Genomic DNA, 15,502 nt, shown 5'->3' with positions numbered 1-15,502 from the left:
TAAATATAAGTCAGGGGCCAAGTGTCTGACTTTTGATCACGTGGCCATGGGGATGCAAATTTCTCCTTAGTTCCAGGCTGGCTTCTCTCCTTGATGAATTTCCATCCGTTTCTTCTTGCCCTGCCTTTCAAGGTGCTTTTAGAGGACAGGTAGACACCCCCACACCCCCCCCTCTTCTTTGGGGCAGTCCCCCCCCCTCAGATCGTGTCCCATTCCCGCCTCCCTCCTTAGTCGTCCTTTTCACTAGAATAGACATACCCAGTTCCTGCAACCGTTCCTCCTAAGTTTTAAACCTTGCTTGAAAGATTAAAATCCCTCCGTAGGAAAGGACAGCTTGTTGCTATAGGTTAACTCGGGTTGTTGTTGTTGTCATTTTTAGGCTCTCTAAGACACACAACAACAACAATACTTTTTTCCATTAAGCATCTTCGAGTCGGACATTTCCATCCAGGACTGATTTTCGAAGCACCGGGTAACATCGCTCAGTGAGTGTTTTGCCTCTGGCTTGTGTGCATCTCCCTTGTGGGTTCATCCCAGCTGGCACACACATTAAAAGGAACCCCCCCCCTTTTCAGCTTCTTTGCCCCCCCCAAGTGGGAGAAAATGAAACCAATGATGTCACTTCTGGCCAATGGGAGTCCTCTCCTTTCACCCCAGTTGTAAATCTTCCTTTTTATTTATTCGGACAGATTCTTCAGCTTTTGTGTCTCTCCCATCGGTAACTCCCAGAGAGGGAAAAATATGGATGGAATGGAGCAATTTTTTTTTTTAAAAAAAATCATTTTAGAAAAAGTGAGAGGCTTTTTCAAAATACGGCATTATCAAAAATTATTCTTTTATGATTAGGCTTTCCGTAACATTGTTAGAGACCCAAGAAATATTTTTTTCTCTCTCTCGCGTTCTTTTTTTTTTCTCATTCTCTCTCTCTTTCCCATTCTTACTTTTTCTTTCCCTTATTCTCTCTCATTCTTTTCTTTTTCTCATTCTCTCTCTCATTCTCATTCTTACTTTTTCTCTCTCATTCTCTCATTCTTTTTTCTTTTTCTCATTCTCTCTCATTCTCATTCTTATTTTTTCTCTCTCTTATGCTCTTTCTCATTCTTTCCCTCTCATTCTCTCTCTTTCTTTCATTCTCTCTTATTCTCTTTCTTTTTTCTCTCCCTCATTCTCTCTCTCTTATTCTCTCATTCTTACTTTTATTGTCTCTCTCATTCGTTTCTCTCTCTCATTCTTTCCCTCTCATTCTCTCATTTGTTTTTCTCTCATTCATTTTTCTTTCTCTCTCATCCTCCCTCATTCTTCCTCTTATTCTCTCCCTCTCTCATTCTTTCTTTTCTCTCTCTCTTTTCTCTCATTTGTTTTTCTCTCTTCCTCTCTCTCTCATTCTCTCATGTTTTTCTCTTTCATTTTTCTTTCTCTCTCATTCTTTCTCTCTCTTATTCTCTCCCTCTCTCATTCTTTCTCTTCTCTCTCTCTTATTCTCTCATTCATTTTTCTTTCTATCTCTCTTTCTCTCATTTGTTTTTCTCTCATTCATTTTTCTTTCTCTCTCATTCTTCCTCTCTCTTATTCTCTCCCTCTCTCATTCTTTCTTTCTCTTCTCTCTTATTCTCTCTCTCATTCTTTTTTCTCTCTCATTCTTTCTCTTATTCTCTTTCATTCATTTTTCTCTCATTCATTTTTCTTTCTCATTCTCTCTCTCTCTCTCTCTCTCTCTTTGTATTTTTCACGGGTCAGTTTTGCGTGTAATTGTTGGTTCCGTTTCCAGCATTCTATGGTTTTTTTTTTTCATTGCTCCTAAGGAATTTCTTGCCAAATTATGAGTTTCACTTTTCTTATGCCTCAAGATTGCTTTATTTAGACAGAAAGGCAGGGAGGTCATTAATTCACTTGATGGAAATTCTGAGCCTCGCCTGCTCCCTTTCAAAAGAGTAAAATGGAAATTATCTCATTTTGCAAACCAGTCTTCATTTCTTCTGCTAAAGTGCATCTCCAGCTTTACAAGTCTTTTGCGTGAAAGATGCCATGAGAACTAGGAACTTGGAACTTTTTATTCCGATTAATAAAACCCAGCACACTTAGGAAGCCTGAATTATGCCCCCTCGTGGCTGAGTGAGGTATTGCAAGGTCAAGATGGAAAACAGGACAATCTATTTCCTGATTCTGAGAATAATTATTCATTGGAACGGCTTGCCTCCAAAAATTGTAGGTGATCCATCACTGGAAGTTTTTTCCCAGATGCCATCACTCTGCTAAGCAAATAATTCCCTCAATACTGTCAAACTATTCACTAAGTCTGCATTACTATTACTATTAATCTTTTCATTGTTCGTATCACCCATCTCCTCCCACTTACGACTGAATGACTGTAACTTGTTGCTTGTATCCTTACGATTTATATTGATTGTTTCCTAGTATGATTTGATTGCTTATTTGTTCCTTATGACTATCATTAAGTGTTGTACCTTATGATTCTTGACGAATATATCTTTTATTTTATGTACATTGATAGCATATGCACCAAAGACAGATTCCTTGTGTGTCCAATCACACTTGGCCAATGAAGAATTCTAATCTAATCTAATCTAATCTAATCTAATCTAATCTAATCTAATCTAATCAGAGGTTGGACAGTCATTATCCAGAATGGTATAGGCAGGGTATCCTGTTCGGCCAGGGGTTGGACTGGAAGAGCTCTAAGATCCTTTCCAACATGGTTTTATTGTTACACAGTTATAATGGTTTCTTTCCCCCCCCCCCCCATGATTTAAACGGTATTTATTTTGTGATAAGTTCTGTATAAGAATACTTATTAGCATTATCTGTTCTGATAAAGCCACTGTATAATGGTTTCTATAGGAAATATCGCCATCTGATGGCACAGTGAGAAATTGCAGCCTCTATGGGGCAAACAGAGCAACCTTGTACAATGGAATCTACTACTACTGTATAAGAAATATTGCCTCCTGGTGGCTCAATCTGGTATTGCAATCTCAATATGGAAAATTCCTATAGATTACACGTTGCTCTGTTTGTTTGTTTGTTTGTTTGTTTATTGAATGCATATCGCCGCCTATTCGCCCATGGCGACTCAAGAGTAAGGCCAAGAGATGATTGGCCCCTCCCATAAGGCTTAAATGACCAGCAATGGCTCTTGGCCTCTTTGTGGGAAAACAACCATTGAGAGAATTGCTTCCTGTCATTTCTTCTGTTCCTGAACTGTTGCCAAGAAAAGCCTTTGGCAGTTTGCCTAATTATCCCAAGGTCAGAGATAAACTGAAGAATGGTGTTTTGAGGACTTTGCTTTCATTTCATTTGGAATAGGCTGAGAACGAGTTAACTCTCAGCTGTTTTAATAAAATCTGTTTGTTTTTTGGAACTGTTTTGCATTTCATATCAACTACATGGGCCTGGGTTACAACAGCCACTGTATATACAGTCAAATATCTGTAGGAGGACTAGTAGATTCTGTAAGAGTTTTGTTTTTTTATGTTATCTGTCTTGTAAACTCGCAGGATTCTTTTTTCTCACCATGTCTCTATACATCCAACCTAGACTGTTTTTTGTTGTTGTTGTTTGTTTGTTTTTTATTTGATTTATATGCCACCCTTCTCCGGAGACTCAGGGCGGCTTACAATGCATTAAGCAATAGCCTTCATACTTTTGTATATTTATACAAAGTCAGCTTATTGCCCCCACAAACTGGGTCCTCATTTTACCCACCTTAGAAAGGATGGAAGGCTGAGTCAACCTTGAGCCTTGGCGAGATTCAAATCTGCAGTAATTGCAGGCAGCTGTGTTAATAACAGGGTGCTTTAAACCATTGTACTACCAAGGCTCTTGTGATTTTCTCTGTGTCATATAGGTGTGTGTTTCTGGGTCTGTGCATAATTGTTATCCTTTGAGAGCCTCTTAGTCACTTTTATTTTTCTGTTTTATTGTTGTGAGCCGCCCTGAGTCCTCTTGGAGAAAGGGCGGCATATAAGTCTAAACAAACAAACAAATAAATAAATAAATAAATTTTCTGGTTAGGGCTTATTTTGGGGGGAGAGACGGTATTAAATGCACCCATCTGGCTGACAGTCTTAACTGGGCCTTATTTTGGGGGGTAGGGCTTATATTACAAGCATCCTGAAAAATCACGCTAGGGCTTATTTTCCGGTTGGGTCTTATTTTCATGGAAGCAGGGTATTCTATTAATTAATTCTTATTTTATTCTTAATCTATTCTACTCTACTCTATTCCACTCCCATGTAAGGAATGCCTTCATTTTCTTACATGTTTTTATAAGAAACTAGGAAAATGTCTTATCTCATTTGCGAAGGAAGAGGCAGATTAAAGCTCTGGGGTTGTTTGGAAACCAGGCGACTTGATAATAATCTGAGGATCAGCTGAGAGACTTAGTTTCACCCATCATGCTTAGCCAGCTTAGCAGAAACGGCTCCAATTCCTGCCCACCTCTTCTAGTACACACCTCCGCCTGAGGTTGTGCCAAATTGTGGTGGCAAGTGACAAAGCGACAAGACAAAGGTGTCCAGGATACATAATGACCCAATTCCCACATCGCAATCAGTCCTAAGTATTTACTTTTGGTTTAGTGTGGAGTATCTATGTCTATGTGAGAAAATTTCCATGAGTTTCTGACCAGAAAAAGAGGCTGTACTTCCTGAGGATGCTCAGGAAGATAAATCTATCTCGGCATCTCCTTCTGTCCTACTATCGCAGCACCATTGAGAGTGTCCTGACATACGGCATTCTTGCATGGAATGGGAGCAGCTCTGTTAGCGGACAAAAAAGCTCTACAGAGAATCATTAAAACTGCCCAGAATATCATCGGGCTCCAGCTACCAGCCCTGGATGATATCTTCGAATCTCGCTGTTTGAGAAAGTTGCCTAACATTCTCAGAGACTCTTCCCATCCTGCTTAACAATCTTTTTTGGACTGTCGCCTTCTGGCAGAAGATACAGAACAATTCAAACTCGGAACCACGCGTCTTCTGAATAGTTTTTATCCCAGAGCTATAATTGCACTCAACAACGAATTAAAGGGCCACCATCAGTGAGCTGTTGGATGGAATTACTTGGTCTGTTGTGTGGATGTTTGGGTGGTTTAGGGGTGGGGAATTTGTGGTGGGTGGGTGGGTGTTTGGGGATTGTTATGTGTGTTGGACCCGGTCTTTAGGTGTTAAGTGAATTTCGTTGTATGGGTATACTGTGTATACACGTACAATGACAATAAAGTTATTATTAGCAACAGAAATTTTGGCCTCATTTGTGGTCGTAAGTTGAGGACTACCTATAACTCATTTCCTACATCGGCCCAAGCCATAATATGTACTCTCCGTCTTTTAAGTCTTTAACATTTAATATTTTAACCTCAACCTTTTTTAAATTCTGTTTTTTACTTGGTTCTTATTTATGCTTTTATAATCATGATTTTTTTTTAAATAAGAGAGCCACTTTGGCCTAGTGGTTAAGGCACCAAGCTAGAAAACAGGAGGCCATGAGTTCAAGTCCCGCCTTATCCATGAAAGCCAGCTGGATGCCTCTGGGCCAATCACCGGGAGAACGTGAGTTCAAGTCCCACCTTAGGCATTTTGAAAGCCAGCTTGGGGGGGAGTTGATTTGGGTCACTCCCTCTCTCAGCCCAACCTACCTCACAGGAATGTTATTGTGGGGAAAATAGGAGGAGGAAGATGTGTTGGATATGTTTTCCACCTTGAGTTATGGGTAAAAATAATAAAAGTCAGGATACAAATTAAGTCTTTTTTTTTTATAATTGTAGACTTCCCAGAGTCACTTTGGTGAGATGGGCAGTGCAGAAATGTCCACAAATCTTTTTTTTAAAATTTTCTTTTAATACAAGCATTTCATCTTTCATTAAACTGTGAGTGCATATTTTTGCATCATAACTTAAAATTTATCACCATATTCATTATTTGTATCTATTCTTATATTACTATTAATACTTTTATTTATTTATTTATTTATTTATTTATTTATTTATTTATTTATTTATTTATTTATTTATTATATTTCTATACCGCCTTTCTCCTGTAAGACTCAAGGCGGTGTACAGTCAAGAAAAATATAGACACACAAACATCATAAAATTGCTAATTAAAAATTAATTACTTAACATACCTACTATCGTAACATTTCTCTTCTTAACTTATGGGCCTTTACAATACATTACTTTCATATTTTTTCCTCTAACCACTGATAAAATAACTCCCATATATTGTAATAATCAGATTCTTCCTTTCCTTTAATTGCAAGTGTTAATCTATTCATTTCTGCACATTCTAATATTTTCTTAATCACATTTCCATCCGTAGGGATCTCTTCATTTTTCCAATTTCATGCAAATACAATTCTAGCTGCAGCTATGACATGAATAATCAAGTATACATTTTCTTTACTATAAGCTTCTGGTAGAATCCCTAACAAAAACAGTTCAGGTTTTAAATCGATCTGTTGGTGCGTCATCTTCTCCAACCACATTATGTGTAGCCAAGCTGTAAAATTGTTTGGGAAATGAATGGATGCAAAGCTGAAAAATTACAGCTATCAGCTCTAGAATGCACCACTAGAGGGCAGCAAAAACCCACGAAAAAATATATATATCAAAGTCTTCAGCCCTCTAGTGGCCATGCAGGGTTTGGCAGGCCGACTCTGGTGCTGTATACTTAGTCAACCGAATAAAGATGTGCTTAAAAATCATTCAGCTCAAAGCAGAGGGATCAAATTCAATTAAAAGGCATCTTTTCCATTTTTTTTTTACAGAGTAAAAAGCTGAGTAATTTTCCAGACAGGAAAAAACAGGGATGCAGGCATTAAATAAATCAATATTAATAAAATCAGGTTTGTCCTGGCCAGCTCTGCAATCTGGAAAAAATTTAAATTAAATATCGACGTATCTTTATGCTGGGGTTTGATAGCCGATCAAGAATACCGACAGGGGAAAATAATAATTAAAAAAAAAAACAAAACTCAGCCACTTCGCCTCTTTCCGTAAATATTCCGAGGCCGTTCGGCTATTTTCGTCTCAAGGAAGGAAAAAAAAAAAACCAAGAAGATTCGGGTATTTCCGACTTTCAGCGGAATGCTTTTCCCTTTTTTTTTTTTTAAATACCGTGCCCATCGATTTCCGGAAGTGCTTTATTTATTTATTTTCCCGTCTTCTTCCCCCCTTGACTTTCCGTCCAATCGCAAAGCGTTTACCGCCCTTCACCCCGCCCCTTCCTCCTCCCCCTTTTATTTATTTATTTATTTTCCCCCACCCGCCTTCCTCGTCTTTTTTTTTTTTTTCCCTCAGCCAATCAGATCGCCGCTCAGCCTCTTCGGCTTTTTCCGCCAACCGTGGGAAGCGTCCCCGGGAGCTTGCCGCCTCCGCCGCCGCTGCCTTTGGTGGCCCCGCTCGGCTGTTTCCGGCAGCTCGGCGGAAGTTGCCGAAGCCCGGCTGAGGCGGCCATATTGGGAGCCGCCGCTGTGTGAATCCGAGGGGCGGCAAGTTGCACCGGCGGCGGCGGAAGGAAAGAAGGAAGACGGTGCCGGACTTTACGAAGGAGGCCCGGCGGGGCTTGGCGACGTCCAACCGGCCCAAGACTCGCTTCAAACGGCCGGCTTTTTTTTTTCTTCCGGCGCGGCCTAGTCTCTAGCGCCTCATCCCCGGCCTCGCGTGATCCAGCAAGCCGGGCACCCTGCACCCTAGCCCGGCTTGGAAAGGGAACCTTATGCCGGGTCGGTGGTCGTGCCTTCCGACCGCCCAGTGAACCCAGCTTCCCCCATGCTGGTGGCTTGGCCGCCCCCCTCGCCCTGAGGAGGAGGAGGAGGAGGAGGAAAAAGGAGAGGAGGAGGAGGAAGACACCCCCCCACACCTCTTCCAGCTGGGCCAGGGAGCAGGAAGAGGGGAAGGCGGCTGAGCAGCTGGGGGGAGCCCCCCTCGGGCCTTTGCCAAGGGGAGCCATGTCGAACAGCGGCCGCAGCCCCCTGCCCACCGTGACGGAGAACCTGGAGCAGGTAAAGAGGGGGAGGGGGAAGGGGGGGCAAAATGTAGATTGGGGTGGGGTGGGGGCTAATACCAATTACTGGGGGAGGGGTCGTCTTTGGGGGTCCCCCCCCCTTTTCCAGAGCCTCTGGGTGGCTTGCAACCTCTGCCCCACCTAAGCTGGGTGGGGGTGGGGGTGGGGAGAGGTTTAAATGCCCCCCCTCCCATTCTGGTGGGGGAGGGGAGAGAAAAAAGGTGTTGGGGGACACACACACACACACACCCAAAAAAATCCCCAACCTCCTGTTGCTGGAGCTGAGTCCCAGGAAGGAGGAGCAGGCCCTGCACAGGTGGCAGCCTTAATGGGGGGGGGAGGTGGGGGGATTTGGGGGGGGGTTAAGATCTGTTTCTTCTAAGGTTTGAGAGAAGGAGGGGGTGAGGCTGGGATTCTGCCCCCACACACACAAAGCTCACCCCCCCCCCCACTCTTGGCAAAGGGCAATTGAGAGGAAGGTTTGAGAGAAGGAGGGGATGAAGCTGGGATGCTGCCCCACAAACACACAAAGCTGCCCCCCACCCACCCACTCTTGGCAAAGGGCAATTGGGAAAAGGAGGGGATGAAGCTGGGATTCTGCCCCCCCCCATTCTTGGCAAAGGGCAATTGAGAGGAAGGTTTGGGAGAAGGAGGGGATGAAACTGGGATGCTGCCCCCCCACCCCATAAACACACAAAGCTGCCCCCCCCCACCCACTCTTGGCAAAGGGCAATTGGGAGAAGGAGGGGATGAAGCTGGGATTCTGCCCCCTCCCCACAAAGCTCTCCCCCACCCCACTCTTGGCAAAGGGCAATTGAGAAGGAAGGGCCTGGCTGGCTGGCTGGCTTGCTTGCATCGAGGCAGAGAAACGGGGCAGGGGGGCTTTGCTATGTTTATTTTATTTATTTTATTTTTTTATTTGTCAAGCATGTCTGAGAAAACAAGTATTAAGAAGAACATGACCTATAAACCTATAAACAGGTATAAGTATATATACATAATAAATGAGTAATGGGCAAGGGGTAACTTCGCCGCATACCCCTCCCCATCTCACATCACCGGTTTTCTGAATTTTGTGCGTCTGAATTTTGGGAATGAATTGAGGGGGTTGGGGTGGGGGGGTTCCCTTGGCTTCGTCCCTCTGTGCCCCCCACACACACACATTCAAAAAGAACCCCTTTGCCAGCGGGTGCTGAAGGAAGGGGTTGCATTTGCTTTTCCTTTTAAAACTGGTTCTGCTGCTTGTGGGTGGGTGGGTGGGTGGAATAGTGTGTCTTTTCCCCTCCAAAATGTCTGCCTGTATTAAAAAAAAAAATCTGTTCAGAAGAGGCACAGAGCCAGGCTGGGGAAACATCTGGAGGGCTGTGACGCCCCCGAGGAATGGATCTGTGCCAAGGTTTTTGGAGGAGGCTGAAAGGGGGGGGGTGTTTCTCTTCCCAAAAGGTGGGAATTTGGTGGACTTGGGAGGGAAAACTGGCTGTAAATAAAGCGATTTGCCCCTGGGGGAAGGCCTGGGGATGGGGGAAGGAGCCTGTGTGGGTGAATTTCTTGGCCCTGCTTAGGCTGTGGGGTGTAGCAAAGGTGCCTTCGTCAGCAACCAAGAGAACAGGAGGTATGAGAATAAAGGTTCTTGAATCCAAGGAAGATGCAGTGGAAGGTAATTGGCAGAGATCTTCCTCTCTTTATTTATTCTCTCTCTAGAGCAGTGTTTCTCAACCTTGGTAGCTTGAAGATGGGTGGACTTCAATTCCCAGAATCCCCCAGCCAGCAGCGCTGGCTGGGGGATTCTGGGAGTTGAAGTCCACCCATCTTCAAGCTACCAAGGTTGAGAAACACTGCTCTAGAGGAGTAAGCAGACTGGGAAGCTGCGTTTCTAGAATCCAAAGAAGGTAATCCCCTTCTCTTGTGTTTTACATTTCAAACTGTGGGTCCAAGCTAGCAATGGCCAGTTGCAAGTGATTGTGGGTTAGATGCGATCTAAACGCTAAAGCATTAGAAAGGTGCTTAGTTATCAGTTCTTGGGGTCTGTCACAGAAAGAAGTTGTACTGTGGTTAGAACAGGGTGCCTCCAACCTTGGTGACTTTTTAAAAAAGACTCGTGGATTTTCAATTCCCAGAATCCCCCAGTCAAGCCACCATGGTGGTGAGCATGGCTGGCTGGGGGAATTCTGGGAACTGAAGTCCGTAAGTTCTTTTAAAAAGCTGCCAAGGTTTGGACTCGCCCCTGTGTCAGAAGGTTCCTTCGCCTTTTCAAGGTGAATATTTCGTGGATTATTTGGCTCCTTCCAAGGGAGGAGGCAGCTGAAGAATTGCACGGATTATTTTAAAAAGATCCAAAAACCCGGAACTTGGCTTCGTGCATGTGGGTAATCTTGCATCTGGTGTACGGGTTCTATTGAGCAATTGGTTCATTTTACTTTCATGTGGTACGGGGTGGATGCTGTGGCGTGCTGTGTAGAATCTTACTTCCATATAAAGAGTGCAGGAAGTTAAAAGAAGGTGAGGTGGCGAAACCATTCTTAAGAGCTAAGTTGATTCCTCATCTTCAGCCGAAGTCTGTCTGTGTGTCTGAAATGAGGCAAATGGGCACTTGAATCCAAAACCGGAACCTCCCTAAAAACTATGGAGTAGGACAGAAGCACCCACCTGTGCAGGTAACTTTCTAACATACAAAAGTTGTACATTTTTACGAAGGTTTGACCTACCCCATTTCCCCCAAAATAAGACATCCCCTGATAATAAGCCCAATCAGGCTTTTGAGCGCATGGCAATAAGGCCAAGAGCTTATTTCAGGGTTCAAAAAAATATAAGACAGGGTCTTATTTTCGGGGAAACACGGTATATTGACAACAATCCCGATGTAACTGGAAACACTGATTTGCTGCTGGATCTACTTTAATGGCAATAACCCTTTGTGAATAGCTCACTTCAGAAATCAGAAATACTACTCTGTGCCTCTTCCAGAGTTGGACAAAACCGTGTCCTTATTTTCCTATCCGTTGTAGGACAGGGATTGTAATAGTAGCCAGGTTTTAAAATTAAGCTGGTAGTTTGTTTTGCCAGGGTTTGTTAGGTGAACTCATGCCTCGCGTCGAGCATTTTATAAACCATGGTTTACAAGCGGCTGGGTTTATATAACGTTCCAAAGCCAGACCAGAGTTAACCCACTTGTCGCTTTAATGCGTCCGGTCATCCCAGGCAGGTCTGTCTTAGAGTCACCACTTGTTCCTTCTCCGTGTTTTCGCAAAACATTGGATTAAAAAGCCGGCATATGAAATCCCCCACGTTAAATACGTGTTATGAATTGCTCCTTGCTGACTTTCCTTACCGTTGTTTTCAAATGAAGCATATTTTAAAGAGAAGAATGCAGAGGAGGAGAAGACATGTAAAAAAAAGAAAAGAATGAAAGGATCAAATGCAAATAGATAGAAATAATGGGGGTGTCCTTTAGCTTTTCTTTCTTTGCCTTGTGGATAGAAACTGAGATGTTAAGATTTGGGATTAAGGGAGGCAGAATGGTGTAGTACATTTTGGGAATATTTGACTGGGGAATTCTGGGAGTTGAAGTCCACACTTCTTAAAAGTTCCCAAGCTCAAGAAACACCCATACAGTACACAGGATGGGAAGGAACCGAAAGTTCATTTCTTGCCTCCTCTTGCCTGATCTTTTCAGGACGGAATTGGGGCTAGAATGACGGACAGGTGGTTTGAATTCTGGGGAGGACAAACGTATGCAAAACCTGCTTTTGAGATTCCTCAGCTTTTATTAGGCGACAACTTCCGTCTTAAGCAAGTGTGGTAAAAAGACTGGAGATTTATTTTTTTAAAAATATACTTCAACCAGGACAAGGAGGAGTCAGTTGGCGAGTCCTTGGGAAGAACGAGGGGTCTCCAAATAGTTCTGAAAAGAGGCGATCTGCTCCCATCACGGATTTTCTTCTGCCAAGGGAGCAAATTGCTGGAGGTACTCAGACCCTCGGGGAAAATGCCTACCACTGCTTCCTCTGGGTACCGCTTGCACGGAGAAGTCATATGGATCCATTGCGCCTTTCCTCCTACACATGTTTCTTGGCTGCCCACAGACCCAGTGTTTAGCTGAGAGCTGAGCAGAAAAGCTGCCTTCCCACCCTTTTTCTTTCCTCGTTCATTCCCTGCATGCAAGTCTCTTTTTCTCTCTCTTTCTCTCTCTCTCTCCGTCGGCTTCCTGTTTTTGTGGGTTGCTCTTCGCAGCTTCCGCAATCTCTCTTGAATTGCGTTAGAGGGGCAGTTGATTTGGGGATTGTCCCAGGTGGGCCAGTAGGAGAAAAAAAATCCTGTTCTTTGGGGAAAGCGAGTTGTGGCTGTAGGTGAAAATTGCCCCCCCCCAATTTTAGAAAGCCAGGGGAATCTTCATCCTGCTAGTGGGACACCCCCCCCCACACACACACACTTGATTGTTGTTGGCTTTTGTGTGTCTTTCAGCCGGGAGCAGTCCATGAGTTGTCCACCGTTTTTGAGTTTTTCTGGTAGAAGATAGGAAACGTTGGGGTGGGGGGTGGGGAAGGACCCAATGACAGGTAGTCCTCGACTTATGACAGTTGAGCCCAAAATTTCTCTGGCTAAGCAGTTGTTAAGAGAGCTTTGCCCCCATTTTACAATTTTCCTTGCCACATTTATGATTATGATTATTATTACTTTTCAGTTGCTTTTTTAATTTTTTAATTTTAATTTGATTTATACGCCGCCCTTCTCCGGAGACTCAGGGTGGCTTACAATGGTTAAGCAATAGCCTTCATACTTTTGTATATTTATACAGAGTCAGCTTATTGCCCCCACAAACCGGGTCCTCATTTTACCCACCTTAGAAAGGATGGAAGGCTGAGTCAACCTTGAGCCTGGTAAGATTCAAACCTGCAGAAATTGCAGGCAGCTGTGTTAATAACAGGGTGCATTAAACCACTGTACTACCAAGGCTCTTTTTGCCCTCCTAAAAGAGTTGGATTGGGTGGCTTTTCGGCCGCAAGATGCTATTTCTCTTATTTTTATTTGGAAAGTCATGCCCTCCTGGGCTCTAATATCTTATGCTTCCTTGAACTATTACTAAGGGCTAATTTATTATTATTAGTCCGATTTATATGCCGCCCTTCTCTGTAGACTCAGGGTGGCTTACAATGCATTATAGCAATAGCCTGCATATTTTTATGTATATACCTGCTTATTAGAGCTTTCGCCCACCCCTAAGCGGCGGTGTTCTATACAAAGCTGGCTTATTGCCCGCACAATCCGGGTCCTCAATTTACCTACCTCGAAAGGATGGAAGGCTGAGTCAACCTTGAGCCTGGTGAGATTTGAACTCGCACTAATTGCAGGCAGCTGGCAGCTAAGTGCTAGCACTTAACAGCACTTAGTCCGCTGCACCACTGAGGCTCTTATTAATTAACCCAAGGGCAGCTGTCAGATCTGGTTTGTCCTCGCAAGGCAGATTCCAGAGACGGGAAGTTTTTCCAGAGACCCCCGAAAGTGGCTGAGAGCAAGCCATTTCTGGATTTTGGCCAGGATTGGTTTTGACTTCCAGTCTTTTAACTGTGACGCTCAATCTCGATCAGGTTTTTCGCTTTCTGAACCATCAAACAGCCCTGTTCCTGTGAGGCATACACTTTACACCTTGACTGTTGTTAAGCAAGCCATCCTGACCGCCCATCTTTTAAGATTCTGCTCCCCCCCGTAAACGGAAATTTGCGGAATTTTACCAAATCGAAATAGTCCCCCCATTTCAAACTTTCTACCCTAGTTAAAAGGAAATTCCATCACACCTCCACTGTCCAAAAAAACTCTTAGCGAACCAGGAAATTCAGGTTGGTCCCCGTCGCTTGATAATCATCGAGCCATCAAAAGGTTTTAAGTTTCGGTTTGTTGCACAGCCAGATGTTCCGACTGGATTTGAGACTTTTTGTCTGCCTGTTGAGTCCTTCCCAAGGCCCTGGGAGAGGCAGATGTGGATGCTGGTTGGTGTGAAAGGTTTCTTTTCAGGATGTAAGCTGTTCCCAGTCGAGCTGCCTTTTGCAATTGACCGATGATGGTGGGATTTGTCAATGCCGATGGTGTTTTAAGTGGCACTCCAGTCGTTTATCCTTTATTGATACTGTTTCGCTTGCATATCCTGCTTTTAGAGGTGGTTTTCGTTAATAATATCCATGTTTGTGTTGTTTTATAGCATACTAAGCCATAAACCCCATCTTACAATGATATTAGGTTTGTAGACTGTCCTTTTTAAAAAAAAATAACACTGATTTTGTGCAGTGTCTGCGTTATGTAGCTTTCTCAAAGCCTCACAACTAGGATGCTTTTCATGGTGGTATTTCATCCAGATGTTGGGGAGGGATGGAAGCCCCTCAAATTACTAGCCAGCATGGAGATTCTGGCTGCTGCTGTTGATCATTCAGCAGGCATTAAGTTGAGAAGAGCTGAGCTTGCCCTGATGTGGGATCAAAGCTCCCCAAACTCATCTACCTCACAGGGTTATTGTGTATAACAAACGGGGAGGGGGGGGAAACATTTATATGAAAGATCAGATTGTGAATTCCCTCCCCTCTAGAAAAGTTCTGGAGTACTTGATCCGTTTCGCTTTAAAGAAAGAAAGGTTTAATCTCCTATTTTGACTCCGCTGCTCGAAATTTAATTCGTACAATTATTATTATTTTTTTGGAGATCGCCATTAAGACCATTAATGTTATCTTTTGCATTTTGTCCATCATCATTTCTTTATCATTAAGCCACCAGCCTTTTTTTAATTTATTTATTAGCATCCTCTTCAGCCTTTATTTTGCGGCTGTTAAGACGTTAGTAAGATTTGGATTCATGCACGGTTTTTTGGGGGATCCCGCTTGGAAAACGACAGCCTGTGCATAATAATCCCTATTTTATTGGGGGGAATTAAACATACACAGACACCAAGCATTGGTTATTACCTGCAAGAGAATAAGGTTGAGAATAAACTCAGAAGTGGCAGCCAAGAGTATGTCTTTCCTCTATTAAGCCCTGCTGGATTCTCAATTGTTGGAGATTTTAAAACGAGAGGGAAAAAATACAGAGGATAAAAGAGGGCAAAACAGAGAGGGAGTCACGCTCAATTTTATGACCTTTTCCACCCCACGTTTAAGCAAATCGCTGCAGTTGCTAAGTGAATCATACGGTCATTAAGCAGACCCAGCTTCCCCATTGACTGATGGTCAGAAGGCTGGCTGGGAAAGTCACAACTGGCAATCACATGATCCCGCACCTGTGCTTAAATCCATGCTGTTTTTCAAGGGCCTGGATGATGATGATGATGACGACGACGACGTAAGGTAGAGATGCTGAGGCGTTGTAAGTACAAGCGCCGCCATTTTAGCTTTGGATGGTCACAACGAATGGTTTGTAAGTCAAGGACTCCCTCAGGATGAGCCTCTGTGTCTTCCTGTGACTCAGCCCAGCCCTTGCTGGCTTAAGACCAGAGCTTC

General features: G+C 43.6%; 1 protein-coding gene across 10 annotated transcripts in view; it reads left to right on the top strand.

Moving 5' to 3' along the window:
* Positions 1-15,502, top strand: part of MARK2 (microtubule affinity regulating kinase 2) — a 190,332-nt gene that overhangs the window by 51,669 nt on the left and 123,161 nt on the right. For 8 of the 10 annotated variants that reach the window (XM_087880906.1, XM_087880905.1, XM_087880897.1 and 5 more), the window contains exon 1: positions 7,299-8,022. The exons of the other annotated variants lie outside the window; for them this stretch is intronic. In XM_087880906.1, coding sequence (XP_087737032.1) covers positions 7,969-8,022 — 54 coding nt within the window. In that variant the 5' untranslated portion in view covers positions 7,299-7,968. Of the gene's footprint in view, positions 1-7,298; positions 8,023-15,502 lie in introns of those variants that run through there. 10 annotated transcript variants of the gene reach the window in all.

Source organism: Pantherophis guttatus, chromosome 18 (assembly GCF_059756535.1).
Source record: "Pantherophis guttatus breed Tessera chromosome 18, ASM5975653v1, whole genome shotgun sequence".
Taxonomy (NCBI): Eukaryota; Metazoa; Chordata; class Lepidosauria; order Squamata; family Colubridae; genus Pantherophis; species Pantherophis guttatus.
The sequence above is the reverse complement of the archived record's forward strand: the minus strand, read 5'-3'. Positions and strand labels throughout refer to the sequence as shown.